At 41.7% G+C, this 22,933-nt stretch overlaps 1 protein-coding gene across 1 annotated transcript; it reads left to right on the forward strand.

Moving 5' to 3' along the window:
• The first annotated feature begins 10,069 nt into the window (after positions 1–10,069).
• Positions 10,070–22,139, forward strand: RAB21 (RAB21, member RAS oncogene family). The gene is made up of 7 exons (XM_031589705.2): positions 10,070–10,413; positions 16,947–17,006; positions 17,204–17,311; positions 18,109–18,172; positions 18,965–19,019; positions 19,432–19,520; positions 20,310–22,139. Exons 1-7 carry the CDS (start codon positions 10,267–10,269, stop codon positions 20,447–20,449), a joined length of 663 nt encoding a protein of 220 aa, XP_031445565.1. The 5' UTR covers positions 10,070–10,266; the 3' UTR covers positions 20,450–22,139.
• Positions 22,140–22,933: the final 794 nt, after the last annotated feature.

The raw sequence follows: 22,933 nt of genomic DNA on the forward strand, positions 1-22,933 counted from the left end.
AATTTTTCACTATCATTATGACTGTTAAATAGATTATATCATATTATTTTTATATTTCAGCCATTCAAAACGTCCACACAATCTTCAGAAACACTATTCATACCACATTTTGTTAGTCATTTTTTTCCCCTTGCTCCATTCCCAGGCTGCTAATATAAACATAATGGAAAGTAGATGGACTTGTAATGTATTTATCCTCTCATTGCCCTCTTCTGATTCCCACTTGGTTGCCAGCCAGGAGGACCAACCCTCAAATGAGACCTCCAGACCACCTGCTGGATTGAGGATAAATTCCACACAGCCAAGAACTTGCATTTGCAGCAGCTGAGGATCCAACCATTTGGATGGAATATTTTCTGCTCTCTCGGGGTGCAGCCTCCCCATAGTATTGCCTGGGGACATCTCCCCAGAAGAAAGGGTCAGGTACCAGCTCCATACTGTCCCTGTACCCAAGAGGGCTAAAGAGTGGGAATGTGACTTAACACTGAAAGAGATTAATAAATGATACCATTGGTCTGGTCCTCAATTCTTTCAGAGTCTGCTAGTTTCTGTGGGATTCCAATTTATTTGTTCTTATTTGTCATAAAGTGAAATGTTCACATCCTACAGTCTTGACTACTCTTAGAATCATTTGAACTGGAAGGGACCCTTAAAGGTCTTCTAGTCCAAATTTTTCTAATATTTTCTGCTTTTCTGTCCTCTCCCTCCTCCCCCAACTCCTATCTTCAATTTCTGAATAATTAATACTCACATTAAAAGCCTAAGGTAAATGAAATGGTGTGTGTGTGTGAATAGTTACAGTCAGATAACTTGAGGAATATCTGGGCTAAAGTTAAGCTTTTCTGACAACAAACATTTTTGTGGATGACAACATTTCTCTCATGTACAAATATTACAACTTAAATGCTTAATTTCCTGTCATAAACATGGTACATCCACAAATCATTTTGAATAATGTTGTCAAAGAACACAAGAATTATTATTATAGCTTAATTATTACTAACACAGCAAGAACTGGAGTTACTTTAAAAACATACTCTGATCAGCAAAACATACTCAAGATTATGGCCAGATTTTCCCAAACTGAAGAAATGTGAAGAAAAATCTTAGGTATGATTATGAAAGGATGATCTTGAAAAAGAGGAGGGGGAGAAAATGAGGAAAAGGTTTACCTCTTTCTCATTCTTAGCCTAGAATATTACTCACTCTTCTTTTCTTCTTCTCCTGGGGTATGGCAGAATTACTCAAAAAATGAAAAAAAAAAAAACAACCCAAACTTTTACCTGACTGCTTTATCTTGATTCCTGCTTTTTTTTTTTTGCTTTTTTTTTTTTTTTTCCTCCTCAGACCTCCAGCATTTCATTTTCTCTGAGCTTGCTCTGAGCATCCTGATGCCCTCAGCTTCACTCTTTCTTTCACCCGTATGTTCCTTTACTATAGGATTTGAGGAGCGCCCATTCCAGGAACAGCAGGAGAAAAAGAAACCTTAGACAGAACACTTACAGCCTGAAAAACACCTTCATTCCTGCAAGTGAAGATGCCTAGAGGAGGTGATTAATGTATGAACAGTGGAGCAGCATGCTCCTTGCTGTTCTCAGCATGTGCTCGTCAGTGAAGTGTTCTATCATATCCACATGGGGATGGAATTTGGCACAGCCTCATGTGTGCCAGTGTATGTGTGAAAAAGACAATGCAAAGAGCAAGTGCTTCAGAACTGCTTATCCTGGAAGGAAGCACATTTACAGACAATTACTTGTGAGGCCCCATCAGGAATACTGCATCCAGATGTGGAGCCCCCAGTATGAAAAAGACAGGGAGCTGTTGGAGAGAATCACAGAATCACAAAATCACAGAATCGTAGGGGTTGGAAGGGACCTCCAGAGATCATCGAGTCCAACCCCCCTGCCAAAGCAGGATCCCTACACCAGGTCACACAGGTAGGCGTCCAGGCGGGTCTTGAATATCTCCAGAGAAGGAGACTCCACAACCTCCCTGGGCAGCCTGTTCCAGTGCTCCGTCACCCTCACCGTAAAGAAGTTCTTGCGCACACTGGTGCGGAACTTCCTATGCTCCAGCTTCTGGCCATTTCCCCTTGTCCTGTCTCCGCACACTGCTGAAAACAGTCTGGCCTCGCCACTTTGCCCCCCACACCTTAGATATTTATAGACCTGGATCAGGTCCCCTCTCAGTCTTCTCTTCTCAAGGCTAAACAGACCCAGATCACTTAGCCTTTCTTCATAGGGGAGATGCTCCAGGCCCTTCACCATCTTTGTGGCTCTCCGCTGGACTCTTTCCAAGAGATCCCTGTCTTTTTTGTACTGAGGAGCCCAGAACTGGACACAGTACTCCAGATGAGGCCTTACCAGGGCAGAGTAGAGGGGGAGGATCACCTCCCTCGACCTGCTGGCCACGCTCTTTTTAATGCACCCCAGAATGCCATTGGCCTTTTTGGCCACAAGGGCACACTGCTGGCTCATGGCCAACCTGTCGTCCACCAGGACACCCAGGTCCCTCTCCGCAGAGCTCCTCTCCAGCAGGTCATCCCCCAACCTGTACCGGTGCATGCAATTATTCCTCCCTAGGTGCAAGACTCTACACTTGCTTTTGTTAAACCTCATCTGGTTTCTTACTGCCCAGCTCTCCAGCCTGTCCAGGTTTTGCTGAATGGCAGCACAGCCTTCAGGCGTGTCAGCCAATCCTCCCAACTTCGTATCATCAGCAAACTTGCTGAGGGTGGCCACTATCCCCTCATCAAGGTCATTGATGAAGGTGTTGAACAGGACCGGACCCAGCACCGACCCCTGGGGAACACCGCTGGTTACAGGTCTCCAACCAGACTCTGCACTGCCAATGACAACCCTCTGTGCTCTGCCAGTCAACCAGTTCTCAACCCACCTCACTGTCCACTCATCTATCCCACACTTCCTCAGCTTCGTTATAAGGATGTCGTGGGAGACAGTGTCAAATGCCTTGCTGAAATCAAGGTAGACTACATCCACTGCTCTCCCCCCATCCACCCAGCCAGAGACAACATCATAGAAGGCTACCAGGTTGGTCAAGCACGACCTCCCCCTGGTGAACCTGTGCTGACTACTCCTGATAACCTCCTTTTCTTCCAGTTGTCTGGAGATGGCATCCAGCACAATCTGTTTCATCACCTTTCCAGGGACAGAGGTGAGGCTGACTGGCCTGTAATTACCTGGATCTTCCTTCTTGCCCTTTTTGAAGACCAGAGTGACATTGGCTATCCTCCAGTCTTCAGGCACCTCCCCCATTCTCCAAGACCTCTCAAAGATGACAGAGAGCGGTTCAGCAATCATCTCTGCCAGTTCCCTCAGCACCCGTGGATGCATCCCATTGGGTCCCATGGATTTATGAACATTGGTGTTGCCTAGGCGCTCTCGGACCGCCTCTTCCCTGACTAAAGGGAAGTCTTCCATTCCCCAGACCTTCTCACTAACCACCAGGGCCTGGGATTCCTGAGGGGGAGCTTTTTCACTGAAGACAGAAGCAAAGAAGGCGTTCAGTATCTCCGCCTTCTCAGCATCCCCCGTTACCAGAACACCCCCCTCACTTAGCAGGGGACCTACATTCTCCCTAGTCTTCCTTTTACTGTTAACATACTTAAAAAAGCCTTTTTTATTATCCTTTACCACCAGAGGAGGGTCCAGAGGAGGGCCACAAAGATGATCAGGGGACTGGAGCACCTCCCCTATGAGGACAGGCTGAAGGAGCTGGGCTTGTTCAGCCTGGAGAAAAGAAGGCTGGGGGGTGACCTCATTGCAGCCTTTCAGTACCTAAAGGGAGCCTACAAACAGGAGGGGAATCAACCCTTTGAAAGGGTAGATAACTGCAGGACGAGGGGAAATGGTTTTAAGTTGAGGGAGGGGAGATTTAGGTTGGATGTCACAGGGAAATTCTTTACAGATGTAGAGAGTGGTGAGGTACTGGAACAGGCTGCCCAGAGAGGTTGTGGATGCCCCGTCCCTGGAAGTGTTCAAGGCCAGATTGGATAGGACCCTGGTCAGCCTGGTCTAGCATTAAATGAGGAGGTTGGTGCCCCTGCATATGGCAGGGGAGTTGGAAATTTGTGATTCTTGAGGTCCCTTCCAACCCTGGCCATTCTGTGATTCTGTGATTCTGTAATACTGAACTTTTAAAAAATAATCATTTTTTTTCTCTATAAGAATAAAAACAACAACAGCAAAACAGTTGTCCCCTGTTGGAATTGTTTCTTAGCTAGAAAACAGTTTCCATGTTCCACTTGTTTCTACAAATTGGAAACAAATTTCATACTGTGCAAAGTCTCCAAGCACATTACTGAACCTGTCAAGTACATCACCATAGGTACACCGAGGCTATCAACACTGAACTGGTAAGATATGGTAAAGAAAGTCCCCCTGGGTCAAGGTTCTTCCTGATTTATTTCTTCTTTTCTGTTTAGATTCACATGCTTTACATTTCTTCTTTATCTTTATTCTTCATCTTAGGTGCCTGAATAGTCTTTCTTTTTGCAGCATAATGCACCATTTTAATACGTGGATATTTCTTTCAATATGCTTACGGAATTATTATGATTTAAGCAACCCATAATGTTGCTCTCACCCTAGATGAATATATCTACTATACTCTTGATGGATGGGTTGATATTATTCATCATTTCCATTTGGTGGAACAGTGTTTCCTGTCTCTTCTATGCTGGATGTTCATATCAATTGTAATGGAAACAAATACACAAATTTCATTCTGAACATCTTTCATCTTGATACCATTTTATTAACTTCATGATAAGCTGGGCTTTTTTAACCTTTTCTTATGTCTTGATTTTATGGACATTTACACTGTTTCAAGGAGCCATTTGATCCTATAAAACTACATATTAATTGGATAAGATTTCATGCTGTCTTTATTTTCCAAGTAAATGCAACAAAATAAGAGCATTTTAGTGCAACAATGAAAAACTGTACTCATAAATGTTCCCCAAAGGAAAAAAATGCCAATATAAGATTCACATCATCACATCATCTGCACAATAACTTCCACCTTTGTAATTTATGCGGAACTGATAATTACCAAGAAATCATAGAAAGTTGAAAAAGATCTCCAAGATCATCTCATCCAGCTGTCCTCCTACCACCAGTATTTCCTCACTAAACTCATCTTTCTTACAGTGAGGGGCTCAAAACTGAACATGGCACTTGAGGTTTGGTCTCATCAGTGCTGAGTACAGCAGAATGATCACCTTCCTGCTCCTGCTGGCCACACTGTTTCTTAAACAAGCCAGGATGCCACTGGGGCACGCTGCTGGTTCTGTTCAGCCAACCATCAGCCAACACCTCCAGATCCATTTCCTCCACACAGTCTTCCAGTTACTCTGCCCCAAGCCTGTAGCATTGCCAGGGATTGCTGTGGCCAAAGTGCAGGACCCAGCACTTGGTCTTGTTGAATTTCATCCCACTGCCTTCAGCCCAGCTATCCAGACTGTCCAGATCCCTCTGAAAAGCCTTCCTACCCCCAGCCAGATCGACACTTCCTCCCAGCTTGGTGTCATCTGCAAACTTACTGAGGGTGCACTCAATCTCCTCGTCCAGGTCATCAAAAAGATATTAAACAGGACAGGCCCCAGTACCAACACCTGGGAAACACCACTCATGCCCGGACACCAGCTGGATTTAACTCCATTCACCATCACTCTGTAGCCCAGCCATACAGCCAGTTCATTACCCAGCAAAGTGCGTACATGTCCAAGCCACAGGCTGCCAGCTGTCTTCTGCGAGGAGAATACTGTGGGAGACTGTGTCAAAGGCTTTGCTGAATTACAGGTAGACTACATTAACAGCCTTTTCTTCATCTACCAGATGGGTCACTTGATTAAAGAAGGAGATCAGATCAATTTAATGAGGTCTGTGGCATGTGGACTAGATGATCTTGCAGGTTGTTTCCAACCTTGTAATTCTATGTGATTCTATGAAAAGTGTTCATGCTGTTGCAGGTATGACCAACTAGAGCATAATCTCTGATGCACAGCTACTAAATGCACTTTATTTTACACTGGAATTGAGACATGTAACATTTTATAATTAAGTACATGATTTGCATTCTCAGAGATGACCGTCTCTGAAGCAAAGGCTTGTGTAAAGTCTCAACAAGGATCACAAAAAGTAGTAGCAATAGACACAATGATGCAATCAGTTTTGATACCATAATATCTGGAATAGGTTCTGCAGAGGGATCAGGATAGACTGGATCAAAGGACAATGTCTAATTGTTTGATATTCAGCAAGGTTCAGTACTGGGCACTGCACTTGGGCCATAACAACTCCATGCCCAGGTATGGGACTGGGGAAGAGCAGCTGGAAAACTGCTCAGCAGAGAAGGAACCTGGTGGTGCTGGTCAACAGCCATTCGAACGTGAGCTAGAAGTGTGTCCAGATGGCCAAGACAACCAACAGCATCCTGGCCTGCATCAGAAACAATGCAGTCAGCAGGGTTGGGAAGTGATTGTCCCCTTGTACATAGCACTGGTAAGAACTCATCTTCAGTACTATGTTCAGTTTTGGGCCCCTCACTACAGGATGGATACTTAGTTGCTTGAATGCATGAGTAAACAGCAAAAAAAACTGGTGAGGTGACTGGAAAACAAACCACATGGGGAGTGGCTGAATGAATTGGAGTCATTTAGTCTGGCAGAGGCTGAGAGAAGACCTCTCAGGAAGTGGCAGTGAGGAGGGTGCTGGTCTCTTTTCTAAAGTGACGTGTGATAAGACATGAGGAAATGGCCAGGGGAGGTTTTCAGATGGGACAGTAGGAAAAATTTTTCAGAGAATGTGGTCAGGTTTTGAAACAGGGTGCCAGGCAAAGGTGGTAGAGTCCCCATCCCTGGAGATCTTTAAGAGATATGGGGTGCTTAGAGACATAGTTTAATGGTGAACTTAGGTTTAGGTGAACGATTGGACTTGATGATCTCAAATCTCTTTTCCAACTTCAGTGATTCTATGATTCTATTGTGGTTTCTTTATGCAATAGAAAATATGTTTTGAATGACATTTTTCTTGCAGATGAAATCAGCAATATAGTTGGCTTTCCCTTTTTCCTTTCTGTTTCTTTTCAGAAACTGTGATTGCCTAGATGAAACAGCTGTTCCACTGAAGCTGCGACGAAAAACATGCTGCCAAGTCAGCCGAGCACTCCTCTTCAAACAGACTGAAGAGAATTAACCTGACTCCATGCAGATGTCCACAAGTTAGATGAAAAGAACTCCAACCTAAGGGGCTATCAGCTGCACTCTCACTGTGCAGGGCATTTGTAGTCCTGGGGCTCACACTACAAAACCACTACTTTGTGTCTGACTGTGCTTCACTATCACAGTGCTATCGCCTCAGGGCCAGTGAGCTACAAGCTCCATTTTCAAACACATCTATTGACTGCCGGCCCTGTCTGCAGCAGCAGATATCCTGAATCTCAAGGGCAATGATGAAGAAATACACGGCTGTAAGTTATCTACAAAACAGATTGCCTTGTAAAAACAGTTTCTTTAAAAGTTTTGAAAAATGGTATGAAAACATCAATATGAAAGAAAAATTAAAGCAGAAGTTTTGTAGAAGTATTTTTAGGAAGCTAGGTAAAAAGGGGAAGAACACCATATTAAGTGGAAAAAAGGCATTCTCAGATATTCTGAAATAAAACAAGGACTTCTAAATTTAATTACCACTATTAAAACAAATTGATAACTATCACAGATATTTAGATGTGCAGATTTTAATATCACACACATCGGATTAGAGTCAAATGTGACACTTTTTATAGCCCATACAGAATTTTTGTTCTCAGCTCTATCGGCCTTTTAATTTCTTTTACTACTGGTGGCAGAAATTTTGGATATTATAGTTTTTGCCATATGAGCGCATCTGTAACCACAGGTTCCAGGTAAGAGAGAGGAAAACAGGAATGATGGAACCAAGCAGTAACTTGAAAGTGCTTTTCACTTTTCACAGTGGAAGATGCATCTTCTGGCTGTACACCATGGCAGAGGTCTGTTGGAGAAATGTACTCTGCCAGAACTGAGCTCCAGATGGTGTCTTATGCTTCGCTGTGCTCTGTTAGAAAAGCAGTGCTCACAGTTGTGGTTAGGAACATCAGCTCGTGGACTTTGTGCAGAGTGACTCTCCCTGACGACTCTTCTGGAGCTGTGCCAGCAGCTTATGCTCTCGAGCACTGATTTCCACTATCTCTGCAACCTTCATCCAAGCAGATCTCACTTCTTCATCCATTTGGCCTAGAAGACTTACTAACGTTTAGGGCAGTTTTACAGCTCAGATGTAGAAGGCAGGATTGACAGAAGCCAGTGTCACTTTTCAGCAAGACAGTATTTTTATTCTAACTTGCTGAAATAACTAATTTGCTGATAAAACTAGGAATGCGTTTAAAGGAAAGATACTCTTGAAGATTTTGACTGCATTGATTTTTCACCTTGTCCTATTTCCTTCACTTACATCAAGGGAAAACAAATCCATTTTCTATGTGAATGTAATGCTGCTCATTAATGAGGCTTCTTGCTCCAGGAAATTTGATCTTTGTTCTCCTGGAAGCATTCTTCATTCTTTTCTCTATTCGTTCTCACACAACAGAGCATTAGTCTTATCTGACAAAGGAAATTGCACCGTGATGCCTTTTCATAAGCATTACTTTTCTTACCACTAAATGATCACTAGAGAGGAGTTACATTGCAGCAGTTTGGATTGCTATGTGCAGAATGCTTTTAATTTAGGAAGGATATTCAATTTTACAAGACAGTTACCCGGTTCTTGGATGTACGAGATGCTGCTGGAGAAATACAGGTTCATGAGCTGCCCAGAAGAGATGTGAGTGCCCCAACCCTGGAGATGCTCAGAGCCAGGATGGATGAGACCCTGGGCAGCCTGACCCAGCAGGAGGTGTTCCTGCCCACCACAGAGGGGTTGGAACTGGATGATCTTAAAGGTCTCTTCCAAGCCAAACCATGGGTTCTCTCTGATTCCAGGAAGGAGCCCAGCGATCAAGGAATTCTACAGAAGAACTGGGAGCTGTTGGAGAGGGGCCAGAGGGGGACCACAAAGATGATCAGAGGCCTGGAGCACCTCCCCTACGAAGACAGGCTGAGGAAGCTGATCAACCTGGAGAAGAGAAGGCTGCAAGAAGACCTGACTGCAGCCTTCCAGTATTTAAACAGGAGGGGAATCAACTTTTTACTTGGGTAGATAGTGATAGGACAAGGGGGAATGGTTTTAAATTGAAGGAGGGAAGATTTAGGTTGGACATCAGGGGGAAGTTCTTCACAGAGAGAGAGGTGAGGTGCTGGAACAGGCTGCCCAGAGAGGTTGTGGATGCCCCGTCCCTGGAGGTGTTCAAGGCCAGGTTGGATGGGGCTCTGGGCAGCCTGGTCTAGTATTAAATGGGGAGGTTGGTGGCCCTGCGTGTGGCAGCGGGGTTGGAGATTCGTGATCCTTGAGGTTCCTTTCAACCCTGGCCATTCTGCATGTGTTTTTCTTCTGCCTTTTTTACTGCTTGTTCCCACATCTGTTTCAAAGCATTTTATTACTGACTGTTCGTCGGCAGACAAATATTTAAGTACCAATAGTTTGTACGGATGGAGCCACTGGCAGTGGGCAGATCAAAATGCATGCTTATGTTTATCATCTGTTGACAGAAGTTTTATCTTCTCACTCACAGCACCACGATTTTACCACAGGTGGAAAGCCTTGAGGAGGCATTTAAGCACAAATCACATGCGTGCACGAACCTTGCGTGGCTTTGTTTCCCTTCCAACACTTTATATCTGGATAAGGTAATCTGTTGGTAAACCTCGAGTGCCTCGTCGTTCCTATTTACAGGGCACCCCGGGGACAGCTCGGCCCCTCCACACCCCCACACGACACCGCCGCAGCGGGAGCCGGGCGGCACAGGGCGCCCCTCCCGCCGTGCCCCGCCCCCCCGGCAGATTGGCCCCGCCCACGAGAAGGAGGGGGCGTGGCCTCTCGCCGCCGCCGCTCCCGCCCCTCCCATTGGCGGCGACGCGGCGCGTGACCGAGCGGTGCGTGACGTAGGAGGAAGAAGACGCCATTAGGGGCAGCGGGGCCACTTGCTGCGGGAAGGTGTTTGTGGTCGTGTCTGTCTGTAGTCCCCGCAGCGCTTCCTCCCGCCCGCTCCTCGTCCCTGCGGGCGGCGGCGCCCCGCGGCCGCAGAGCGGGGCGGTGGATGTGAGGCGGCCCGGCGGGCGGCGGGACGCGGATGGCGGCGGGGACCGGCGCGGCGGCCGGCGGTCGCAGCTTCTCCTTCAAGGTGGTGCTTCTCGGGGAGGGCTGCGTGGGGAAAACCTCCCTGGTGCTGCGCTACTGCGAGAACAAGTTCAACGATAAGCACATCACCACGCTGCAGGTGCGGGCCGGGCGGGCGGCAGCGCGGGGCTGGGGGGGGGCGGCTGTCGTTCCCCTGAGGGGCGATGCTGGGGGCTGCTGTTGAGCTGCTTCTCTTCGGCCGTAGCGGGAGGCGGTGCTTCGGGGTCTCGCTTTCCGTCTGGCGCTTCTTGTCTAAGCGTGTTCGTGGATGCGTGCCTTCGAGTCTCGGGATGCGGAAGCGCGGCTTTAAAGTAGCGTGGCTGTTGTTGTGATCGTCGGCGGTGGGCTGATGACTGAGTGCTACGTGTGTGCTGCGTTTCTGTTAATGACAGCCTTCCTCTGCTTGGCAGACCTGGTGCCTGAGTTACTTCACTGCCAGCAGGCAGGCGGGTCTGTGAGATTAAGGCTTATGATTTAATAACTGATGAGATCCACGAGGCCCTCGTGTAATCTCCCTGAATTTTAGCCTGAGTTATCACCGAACTTACAAACATCTGAGCAGTGAAAGTGTGATGGGTGCCCACAATGTTTGTCGCTGCCTCCCAGTGCTGAGCGGTCTGCATCCCACACAGCAAAATGCACGTGTGTTCTACGTGGCCTTGGAAGATGTGTTTTGAGTTCCATGTTGTGGATTGTACAATCAGCACGTGTCTATTGAGCCCTCTGCATGCTTAGCCTCTTAATTTGCAGCTGCACGGCATCCTTTCTACCCATCATAGGCACTTATGTGTGGTTTTAATACTGCAGTGTGTGCTGTGCTCGCTATGTTTTCTTGTAAATAAAGAAACAAACCCTGCCACTGACTGGATTCTGAACTGCTTTTGAAGTTCTGTGAAATACAGGATAAATGGTGGTAGCTGCGCGTTATTCACACACATTTTAGGGGAGATTTCATCAGGCTGGATATCTTGGAGTGTGTAATCCTGAAACTTTATAAAGAAAGAAAATGTTAGAGGAACATTGGAAACGGCATGCTTAATATTTCATTGACAGGTACTGTTGATCCGTATTTATTTTAGGTAACTGAAAATATTTTGAAGTTCACTTGCCTGTGCTCATACTGGGCTATTAGATGTACCTGTTAGTAGGTTTACTGAGTGTGATGCATGGTGAGCTAATGGTAGATCTGATTGCTACGGAGGCACACTACAGAAGCAATCAGTAGTTGGTAGATATCAGAGCTGTGGTTATAACTAATGTTGCTGTACGACCTGAAGTGTAGTGTTGAGCAGACATGTTTAGAAGTGAGTTGCAGTGATTGTGTATAGCTGAATTTTGATATCCTGTGTAAAAAGAATAGCTTGTCATGTGACATAGCTCTGGTTTTGTTTTCTTTTAAAATCTGCAGCGGAAAGCCTAAAATTAGAAACCAAAAGTGAGCTGGGTCACAGGCATCATAAAATGGAAACTTAAATGGCCCCAAAACATTGACAGTAAAATGTCTCTCTAGATGCTACAGCTCGAGAGCTTTTGCTTGAGGCTGCCTGTGGGGAATGGAAGTCGCTTGTAAAGGAAGGGGAGCACATGCTCACATGTGATATTGAGGCTCTGTTCCTCTGCTGTGATTAGGTTTCTAGTTGCTCCCTGTATATTTTAACTAGTTGCAGTGTATCTTAACTCACCCTGCTGACTTTTGTTCTGAACCTCCTTAGATCTGTGTGTCTTATTGATTGTTAAACGCAGGGTCAGTTGTTGAATCTTACTGTATGTGATGTGTGCTTGTGAATCATCATTCTTGTTTTTCTACACCTTGCAGCTGTAGAAGAATGGCAGTGGAAGGAGTTACTAAACCTAATGAAAACGTTCATTTAAAAAATATATATGGAGAGGCTAACAAAACAGTGACTTCTTGTAAGATTTTTTATCAAGGGCTTAATTTGATAAAGTGACTTTGCTTTGTGGCATCAGTTCAAAGTATTGCAGCAAATAGGTTTTGGTTCCAACTAAGCCAAAATTAGATAAATATTGGATTCCTAATTCAGCAAGGAGCCACAGTGATGAGCCATATGGAAAAAAAATCACTGGTCAGTGGGATGAGGGCCTCTCAATCCACGGTAATCTGATCTAACGGGGTGCTGACGTAGAGGTGCTGTTGTACTTCATGCCAACCTTTTTGCAGCAAAAACATGGTGAGACTACAGCTTTCTGAAGTATTGTAGGTGTTGGCTGGGGCTTCCTGCGGTGGGACCCCAGTGATTTGAGAGAGCACAGGAAGACCTTCAGCTGGTCAGTGTGAGTCTTCTAGCACTGTGCAAGTCTGTACTTTCCAGTATTCTGTTGTGAAGGTTGGCTGTGTACTAGCAGAGGGGAAAGTCGCCAATTTGTAGGTAACGGAATGCTTTATTGAAAGGGAGCTGTCTCCACCCTCCTGCTCTTTTTGCAACTGCTGGTTAGAAGGGAATAGTAAACTGGGACTTGCTTATATCAAGATTAGGAGGCTGCAGGGCATGTTGCTGGGGTTCTGTTGACTTGGAGTCCTTTACATCAGATATCAGTGATATGCAAATTGAAATTAAGGTTAGCTGTTGATCTGCTGAAGAAAAATGTAGGGAAGCTAGCCTTGTTTTTGTTGTGGCTTTTCTGTCTTGACAATGATGACAATCCATAATCTTCTGTTAGACCCGGTGGGATGATTAGAATTGGTTCCCATTGGTCAAAATATGGAGGAGAGTATTTTCTTCTTAAAAGGATTCTAAGCTGTAAAATGAAACCAAGTGAAATATGCTGGAAATATTCTGGTAGTAAAACCTATTTTTTTAAAATGTGGATAGGTACTGTCAATTACTCAGGATAAATACAGCCTTTGTGTACTAAGCCACTGACATGATGGTGCTAGTGATATGTACTGATTCGCAGTGGTTTAGTGGACTCATGTAACCAGCAAAAGTTGTCTTGTATGTGTAGGACAGCTTAGAAAAAGCAGTACAAGGAAGTCCAGTGCTGCAGGTAGTGTTTGTATGCCTGGTATAAAGCAGTCAAGGGGCAGATGATGTAAACCTGCTTTATTCTAGTGACTTTCAAGTGTATCTTTTCAAGCTCAGTCTTCCTTGTTCTTGTCAGGTCCTTTTGTCAGCTCTCAACAGGGCCTCATGCACATGTGGAGCTGAGCTCTTAAAAGAGAACTAAAAGAACAGAAAGATTTTCTACAGATGCATAAAGGGACTGGTATTTCAGTGCTCATAATTGCATTATCCTTTCCTTCTAAGCATATGAGAATTCTTCACACTAGTCATAAGGCACTTGAGTCAAAATACCAAGGTTAGTTTACTTCAAAGTGCTGCTTCAGATTACTTATCTTGGAATAAACTGTAGTCCCATACACTTGTTTTTTGGAAGTCAGAGCTAAAATGAATTGCTATAATAATGAAAAGAATGTGGAAAGGAGTCACTGATTATAAATTAAGTCATGACTGACACTTAACTCCCTATTACTCAATTGGGTAAATTCTCAGGAGATGAGAACACATGTTGATCCTCTTCAGTGTACAATCATCTAATGCTGTCTGCATGGCATTGCTTCCAAATGCTTCCACACTCTTGGTAGCTGATGCTTTCCCTCACCTCAAAGCTGGGTTGGATAGGGGAACTCGCAACCAGTAGTGAAGATTCTATTTACTCATTGGACTCCCCAAATTTCTGAAAACTAAGTCCTGCTGCTCCTTTTGATTTTTAGCTTTTTGATCTCTAATTTCAGAATGGATGGAAAATAATAACCTTGCTCTTCCATTAGACGAATGGAAATGGATGTGGGTATAACTTTAGAATGTTAGGTATTAGCTGTTTTGTCTTTGGAGTGTATGGCTCTGAAACGTTTGAAATACATTTAACCGGTGCTAATTATGCCAGACTTACCTATAGCTTTTAATTTAAGAACATGACCTGCAAACAGTATTCTTCAAGTATATAAATACATTAGAGGAATGAAGCATTTAAAGTGTAATATAGTATTGACTGTTTCTCACAGCGTTCTCTTAAAGCTTTCAGCTTGTTATTAGCTATGACTATGAGAAATACACAGTACCAGTCTTGTTAACAAGTAAGTTTATATATAAACTTCATTGTAATCAGGATATCTGATACAGACTATCATCACTTTGGTTAGGAATCTAGGATTTTATTGCACTATGACCTAAAACAGTACAGATTATCAGTTTTGATGTGGAGTGCAAATACAGTTGTCAATCCTAAATACCCTTGCTGCTGACTCATGTCACTTCTTGCAAGAAATACTAAAAGACTTGCCTGAGAGTATTGGCCTTCTAATATTTGGATGTATAAAATACTCTACTTTTAGTGCTAAAAGATAATGTTCTATCAAAAGCTATGGTGACCTGTGGGATGTGTTACTATAAAACAAAACAGGAAAAAGACACCTTACAACCTACAAACAATGCCTTATCTGTGATGTGAAAACCTATTTTAATATTTGATATGTCAGACAACTAAATAGCACAGCTATCCTTACTGGGCCAGTGTCCAAAGCCATGATGACTTAACCTCATGAATATTGTTTTTTGTGGTTTTTAATGCAAATCCTTTTTCAGTGAAGAATTTTTTTTTTCAGAGATCCAGAAATGTGGTTCTAGAGTGTTTTTTTGCCAATCTTGCATCAACTGGGCAGAATTGAGCTTTATTATAGTGACCAAAGCAAACAGTGCTTTGAACAGCTTTTCCTCTGAGATGTACAGTAGAGTATCAAATGTTTGAGTGCAGTAGATCAATAAAATATTGGCAGGCAAGCTTGATTCAGTATGGCTAGCCCATAACTTTTCTTAATACGATCCAGGTGTTGGTATATTAAAATGTCTGAGCTTACAACTTTTAAAGTGATGCTGTGGAACAAATTATAAGACTAGATGCTGATTTTATGATTCTTAGGAACAGATGAGTGAAAGCTGCAAAAGAACGTCTGCACAACTTATGATTTATTTGAAAATCCATTGGCCTTGTCCCAATATTTAAGACTTGCAGCTCTGCTGTCAAGCTCTTTGTTACAAGTTGACCAGTGTTTTAAATACTTCAAACTTGCTGTCTGGAACTCTTCCTGAGGTTGACTTCCACCACCTTACTGTAGACTGAAACACTACCTAGACTCTAGGTGTGTTCAACACAATGGTCAAGATAGTTCCTTTCTGCCTGCGCTTGGAAAATCTCAGTGTGTTTTTCTTTCCTGTGCTCTGTCTTTCTGGATCTGCTCCATCTGTTCCCAGACTTTGTGGAAAACTTTGCAGGGAGGGTATGACTTCTTTTAAAAGAGGGAAATTACTGACTCATCTTCACTCATGCAAACGCCAGAGTTGATGCTAGATTAGCTTAACACAGGAAGGACTTGAGGAAGATACTTCTAACAGCAGTTTATGCTGGTGTAAATTAAGCAGCAAACTGGTTCAAGCAGCTGACCTGGCCGATGACGTTTTCCCTTTCTACGTACACATGATTTTTAGTCAGCTCAGTGCCTGATTAGAGCTCTTACACAGAGGGATTGTGCTGAGAAGCTACAGGCCAGCCTAAAATGATCTAAGATGAATGTTTATTCACTGAGTACTTAATATCCAAATGTATGCCGTGGTGGAACTGAATGGGAACCAGGTAAACTTGGGAAACAGACTGAAGTTAGTCTTGGCAACTGAATTGTTTGTTGTTAACCTGTTACTGTTGATCTTCAGGATGGAGGTGCAGGTTCTTAATGTATTGACTACTTCAAAGCCTTTTCTATCTATTGAACTATTATCAATTTTTAATACTACTTTTTGGCTGGTGAATTATCTAATGGGTAGCAGGTGGATAGCATTTGAAAGTTGCATCATGCAGGCTCTGAGAGCAGACATCTTCCTGAGTTACAGAAATCAGGCTAAGCTCGCAATATGTGCTGGTCTTGTCAAATGTTTTCAGAAGACAATGTAGTAGAATATTTAGAGCAACATGTATGCTTCTTCTGAAACTTTCACCCTACCACTTGCTTTCTTTTTGTGTGTATACCGCTTCTCCTCCTTTCTCTGGTTCTGTTACTTGAGAAACATTAACACGAGGCTTTCAGGAATGGTATCTGAATGAATATTCAGGGAAGGAATAAAATGAAGAGAACTGTGAACTCATTTCAGCAGGAAAAAAACACAGATGAAAGAACTTCTTGCAAAATACTGATGTTTTGAGAATTCTAGCTCTAAACTTGAATTTTTTTTACTGTTTCACTAGTATTGAACTATTGTGCTAATACCAGCAACCTTAAAATTCCAGTAGCTTTGCGTACTCTTGTACTCTTGTAAAGTGTTTCAAGTTCATCTTAGGCTTATCCCTATTCAGAATTCAACCTTCTTATCTCTCCTAAGTCATTCAGAGCAACAGCAAAAGGATGTAGGAAACGATTTCCTTAAGGCAAACTTATTTAGAACAGACTTCTGGCAAATTGTAGTGAAATGACTAACCAGCTTAGTATTGACCCAGCCTTCTGGCTCAGGGAGTATTTAGATTCAGAAATCTGTTTTCTGTTGATTCAGATATTTTTATTAGTAAATAAATCTGAAATCAGACAGACATGTTTGTGTGAAAACTTAACTCTGTTTTGCTTTCCAGGCATCCTTTCTTACGAAGAAGCTGAATATTGGCGGGAAAAGAGTAAACCTTGCAATATGGGTATGTTTGCTTTCTTAACTGTCCTCCCCGCTATGCACTCCCTCCTTAGTTAAGTAAGTTGTTTTTCAGGAAAATATTTTGTTTGATTGAACTCAAACGTCAGGCACTTCATAATAAAGTAGGAGATAGAAGTCGTTGGAATCTCTAAGTATTGTTACGATCTTACATACTAACAAGCTTTTCTTTTTTAAATGCAGGATACAGCTGGACAAGAAAGATTTCATGCACTGGGGCCGATCTACTACAGAGACTCTAATGGTGCTATTCTAGTATATGATATAACAGATGAGGACTCTTTCCAGAAGGTACCAAACAGATTTTTACCTCTGTGCAAAGTCTATTTTGATTGGAAGGGAATCTATGAAATGAGTGTGCTCATGGGGGATCTTCTGTTTTAGGGATAGCATCTATGCTTAATTTGCCTGAATAATAGGATTAATACCTGATCGTGTCATTTGCAGATAATACTACATCTGCAGAATCAGGCCATGTAATTAAAGTGTACACCTTATTTTTTTTTGAAGCATACTCCTAATAAAGTTCTAGTGGAGTTATTCAAAGAACACCAGAGGATTAATGTGTGACAGACTGTGAATATGAAATAAAAGCACTTTGTGATAACATACTGTTCTCTACTGTATAAATCAAATTGCTCAAATATATTAAGTGATGTTAAGTTTCAGATATCACAATAATCACAATACATAGCAGCAGAAACACTGCATTCTTGGTGATAATAGATATTTGAACTTCCCAGTCTTCGTTTAACCTGAAATTTGATCATTAGCTACTTTTAAAGTATTAGTTGATCAGGTTGAAACAGGTGCGTTTTTGTCCAGTCCTTTGTCATGTTATTGCTTCATAGGATGCCCCAGCTGAAAACTGACATGCTTTCCTGAGGAGTCTGGACCTGATAAGCATGTGGCAAAAACAGTAGGACTTTTTCTCTAGAGAAGTAGGAAATATTTTGTCAATCTCTGTTGCTCTAAACACATTTGTTTCAGGCTTAAGCAGTTGATAATGAAGGATATGGGCTGTTTCCACAATGCCTAAACTGACAGGGTATCATGAGAAATCAAACTTACCTCTGTTCTTCATGCAGGTAAAAAACTGGGTTAAGGAACTAAGAAAAATGCTGGGCAATGAAATCTGTTTATGTATAGTAGGTAAGTACTCTTCAACATGTGATTCTAGTGACTGAATTGGAAATGTTTCTTTTGATATTACCTTCCAAGCACTACTGTAACAGCTTGTGCATATGAACGGATAAATCTTAAGTGAATTTGGCAATTAAAAAGGCATTTGGAGCTAGAAGTTTCAAGGGATTGCAGTAGGAGAAAATCAGAGTTAATTTGGAAAAAGCTTAATGATGCACTATGGCTGAAGTGCATAGTTAAGACAAGTTGCAAAATTCATAGTTGAATGAAGAAAGATACATCAAATGTGTTAGATCCTGCCTGCAGGTACCGTGACTCCTTGTTTTTTCTTTATGTATTATTTGCAATGGCAGAGACTCAAAGCTTGCCTGTTTTCAAAATTTAGTGCTTGGATGTGGATTGTGGGGGATAAGTCTAAAACTTGGATATTTCAATGAATTCTTACAAATGCATGTAAATACTTAAACTTAATCATTAGGTCTGATTTTAACACTTTCAGCAGGATAGGTATATGGATATTCTATGAAAACTATGTTCTGCAGCACAGATTTTTGCCTTGTAAAAGCCATTGCTTTTCTTATTTAAGTGATCAAGGTATTCAGCTATCTTGATCAGGCTACAGAAGCTCATGGTTTCTAAAGAGGTCTTCTAAATGATGTTGTTGTGGTCTGAATAGACTTGAGTAAGAATCTGTTTTTATTGAAGCAGCTTGTCGGAGGAAAAAAAAGATGAGGTACAGTGATTGTGACTTTTGTTAACTTTGGAGTACAAAGACATGAAATATTAACTTGTTCTCAACAGGTAACAAAATAGACTTGGAAAAAGAGAGACATGTTTCAGTGCAAGAAGCAGAAACGTAAGTCACGCTAATTATTAATAGAAGCAGTCATTGCAGAATTACGTTGGAGTAATAAATTTATGATGCTTCTAACAATTTGCAAGCATAACTAGCTATGGCTAGCTGGCTTCTACGGAGTGTTCTGTTACTATCTTAATTTTGGAGTGTCCTTAATGATGAAAGCGTAACTTGAGTTTTACATCGTTTTTGACAAAAGTCAACACTTCTAGCTCATGTCATGTCTAGAAATGTACTTGAGCAATTCAAAAAAATATTAGCTTAATTTTAACTGCAGTTCCCTTTGTTAAATCAGCATTCATGAATTAAGAGTTAAGAATAGAAAGCTCTCCTCTTTCCACTTCATGTAAAGTGGCTTGGAAAGACTGAGTTCTTCAATGCAGCTTACTCTTCTGCATCTGCATTCTTACAGGTATGCTGAATCTGTTGGAGCAAAACATTATCATACATCAGCCAAGCAGAATAAAGGAATTGAAGAACTGTTTCTTGACCTTTGTAAAAGTAGGTACTATTTAGTTAGCTCATGAAGAGCTTAGACACAGAGGTTTTGTGAATGTTTCAAACCCTATTAAAAAAAAAAAAACAAATAATTAAGAACTGTTTTCCTTTGAGTGTACTTCTGAGTGTACAGTCCACTTCTGTATTGGACCAGCTGTTTGAACTTGATGTGTGGTTGGAAATTCTCGCTATACTTCAAGAATGTCTTTCTTGCTCTGTTGGAGTCCGAGCATTCTGTTTCACTCAACATACTTTAAGTAACTTCAGATCAAGCTTAGTGTGATTGCTCTCACTGCTGTCTACTTCATACTCTGTTTCAACATATTTAAAATATATTGTCAGATGATGTCAGTTACAGTTCATAAATTTGAAACTGTACAGATGAAGCAGATGATAAAGAATACTGAATCCAGGATAAAACACGACACAGGGAAGCTATCCTATTTGTAGCAGGACTTCACCTCCGTGGTTGTGTATTGTGTCTTGTGGGGTGTGTGGTTTCAGTGACCAAATGTTTCTAATATGAGTGGGTAAATCTAGCTTTTGAAGGTCAATAACTCCAGAACATCAGCATTTAAGTCAACAGGAACCTCTGAATGTTTTATGCTCTAGGAAAAAGACTTAAGATTTTCTTTTGACTACACCTTGAGATTCCAGAGTGTTTACTTGTGCGTAATTGAGTGACTTGGTCTTGCTGAACTTTGTGCACGTAACTCAGATTAAGATCTTAAGCTCTTATGTCATAATAGAATGGAATGCTAATACATTTCATCTAATAAACTGTATTTGCAGGAATGATAGAAACTGCTCAAGTGGATGAAAGAGCAAGAGGCAATGGATCCAGTCAGTCAGGAACAGCGAGGCGAGGTGTACAGATCATTGATGATGAACCACAAGTACAGAGCAGCGGAGGGTGCTGTTCTTCTGGATAGTGACAAAACTGTGCATCACTGCCCTCTCAATATGAAGACTGCCATATTCCAAGTCACGCGTTCTTTACCAATGGAGTAATAGAGTTAACAGTATTTAAAAATAATCACATATAACACTGCAGAGACCTTAAGTGCTAAACTAGTGGCGTCTGTGACCAGAGAATTGGCATTTTCTACAGTGGTTAACAAAGCAATTACCAATGGCCTTTTTACATATTTTTCTTTAATGAGGAATAATATGCATGTAGAAAAGACCTACTTAAAGGCTTCATTTATATTCTTTTAAATCAGATCATTATTTAATAACTTATATACGTTGTTGTTGGAATGGTATACATTTTTGCAGCTCTTTGTATTTTGTGCTAGATTGAATTGTATCACTTCTAAAATGCACACTGATTTTTTTTTTTAAATTAGCAGATATATGAAGTAATATTTTTGCAGGGCCTCCACAAGCCTGTAACTGTCAACTACTTTGATATATTCTGTTCATCCTGTATGCCAAGCTGGTAAAATACATTGTAAATTACCTATTAAATATTTTATCTGCTTTTACAAGTGCAGGTGCAGAAATATGTACATCAGTCTTGTCAGTGATTGTGAAGTGAATAAGTCAGTGAAAAGATGCAAGCTTTTCATGTGTACTGTTGAATTGTTCATTCTATTTCCCCTTCCTGAAAGTTGAAAACAGCTTTTTTTTTTTTTGTTGTGAACTCATAGCTACAGTATTTTTTTAAGGCTTTTTTTCTGGCAAGCAGCAGTATTTAGAGAACCCCCTTTGTAGGAAGGGAAGGCTTCCTTAGCCTGCTGTTAAACATTGAGGCATTTCACTTCCAGCTGAAACAGTTGGAATGTGCATTTATCTTGCCTCTCAGAATATCCCCAGAAAACTGGAGCAAATTTAGCCCTTGTCTATCTGGTAGCCACCTAAACCAGATGCATGGGGAAACTCTTAATCTGCATTCATACATCTATGCCACACAGCATTATAAAAAAAAAAATAAAAATAAAAATTGAGCATAAGTTTTTCTTGTGTTGCAAGGCTTGTGTGGGGAAAAATGAATTGGCATTAATTAGAACTGCTTCTGACTTGGAATCATTATGTGGAAGGTAAGAAACTTGCCAGACACAATTGTAAATTTGGGAATACTAGACAAAACTGAGCTTACTCTTGACTTGCTCTTTTACCTGTAATGCTTTTTGAAGCCCACTTAAGGATCTGGGAGGAGGGATTTCAAAAGTAGTGTATAAATTACTATCACAGAAGGATCACAAATGGTGGTAGTTAAAACTTCAAAGTGTTTTGTGCTCTGGATTTTTTACTTAAGTTGTCTTGCTTGGAAAAACAGTAAAGGTGATGTCTATGACAAAATAGAGTATTTCTTGGCCTTCCTTTTTCTGAAGGGTAGTATTAGTATTGCATATAAATGCACTGAATGGTGTGAGTATGTTATGGTGCACAACAGGAGTAGTACTAACTAATCAGTCTGACATGTAAGAAATGCCTTCATCTGGTATCTATTTTCTCTGAAATAATAGATGGCTTTGCTACAGATTGGTCCTGATGCTTTTATTTCCTTTCTTTCTGCTTAAACTTGTTCATAAACTCTCTCTAAAGTTAACATTGGTGTGCTCTGCCCATCATGCATATAACTATGTTTAAAAAAAAAAAAAGGTATTCTCTTTTCTAGTGAAGACAATACTACATGACTGCACAGAGCCTTGCTCTGATTCTAAAATTCATGACTGTGTCAATCTAGCAACACTTAAGTAAACACTCCAATATTACATTCAACTTAAGGGAGGCTTGCCAAAATTAAAAACAGGTCAGTTTTTAAAAAATTACCTTCAAATACATTCACTAGACAAGTCAGTCATGTATGTGATGCAGTATTAGGAGGAGTGAAGTTGAGCTCCTGTGTTCAAGATAGGAACCAGTATTAGGCTTGGTAAAAGAGCTATCTGCTTCCTTATCTGTTCCAGAGCATGTCTTCCCATCAGAGCAGAGCATTTTCTGCTTTGTGGATAACTGCAGTAACATGGAATTGGGTGAACACTGCATGAATTTGACCACAGTGAAGCAGTCTGCAGACATGCATTACATGTGGAAAAAAAAAAGTATTCTGTAGTAGGGATTTTGTGTGAGTTCTGTTAAATACAAAACTAACAAAGTCATGTTGATGTCAGCTCCTAATTCACTTGCAAAACTAAAACTATTAACTACTGAAAACTTAGGAGGGAGGGGGTAAGCTGTTTTTTTTGTACTTAAAAATAAAATATCTGGCTGCTATTAACAAAATATTACTTTAAAAGAAATTCTCAGAAGTTAGTGCTCATAGGGCCAATGAAACTACAACATGACAAAGCCTGACTGGGAGCTTTGCTGTTTAAGTGGTAACTTGGCTGGACTTGAGTTGGAGAACAAGTCTGTTTAGCAGGATATCATGTCTGATGAGTATGAACCTGAGTATAGTTCTTAAAAAT

The sequence above is a fragment of the Phasianus colchicus genome, chromosome 1, assembly GCF_987193195.1.
Source record: "Phasianus colchicus chromosome 1, bPhaCol1.hap1.1, whole genome shotgun sequence".
NCBI lineage: Eukaryota > Metazoa > Chordata > Aves > Galliformes > Phasianidae > Phasianus > Phasianus colchicus.

Excerpts from the sequence above, each read along its gene's own strand:
- RAB21 (XM_031589705.2), top strand. The coding sequence starts at position 10,267 with ATGGCGGCGGGGACCGGCGCGGCGGCCGGCGGTCGCAGCTTCTCCTTC. Across the intron at positions 17,007-17,203 it reads GAGTAAACCTTGCAATATGG|GATACAGCTGGACAAGAAAG; the intron begins GTATGTTTGCTT and ends TTTTAAATGCAG. Across the intron at positions 18,173-18,964 it reads AATCTGTTTATGTATAGTAG|GTAACAAAATAGACTTGGAA; the intron begins GTAAGTACTCTT and ends TGTTCTCAACAG.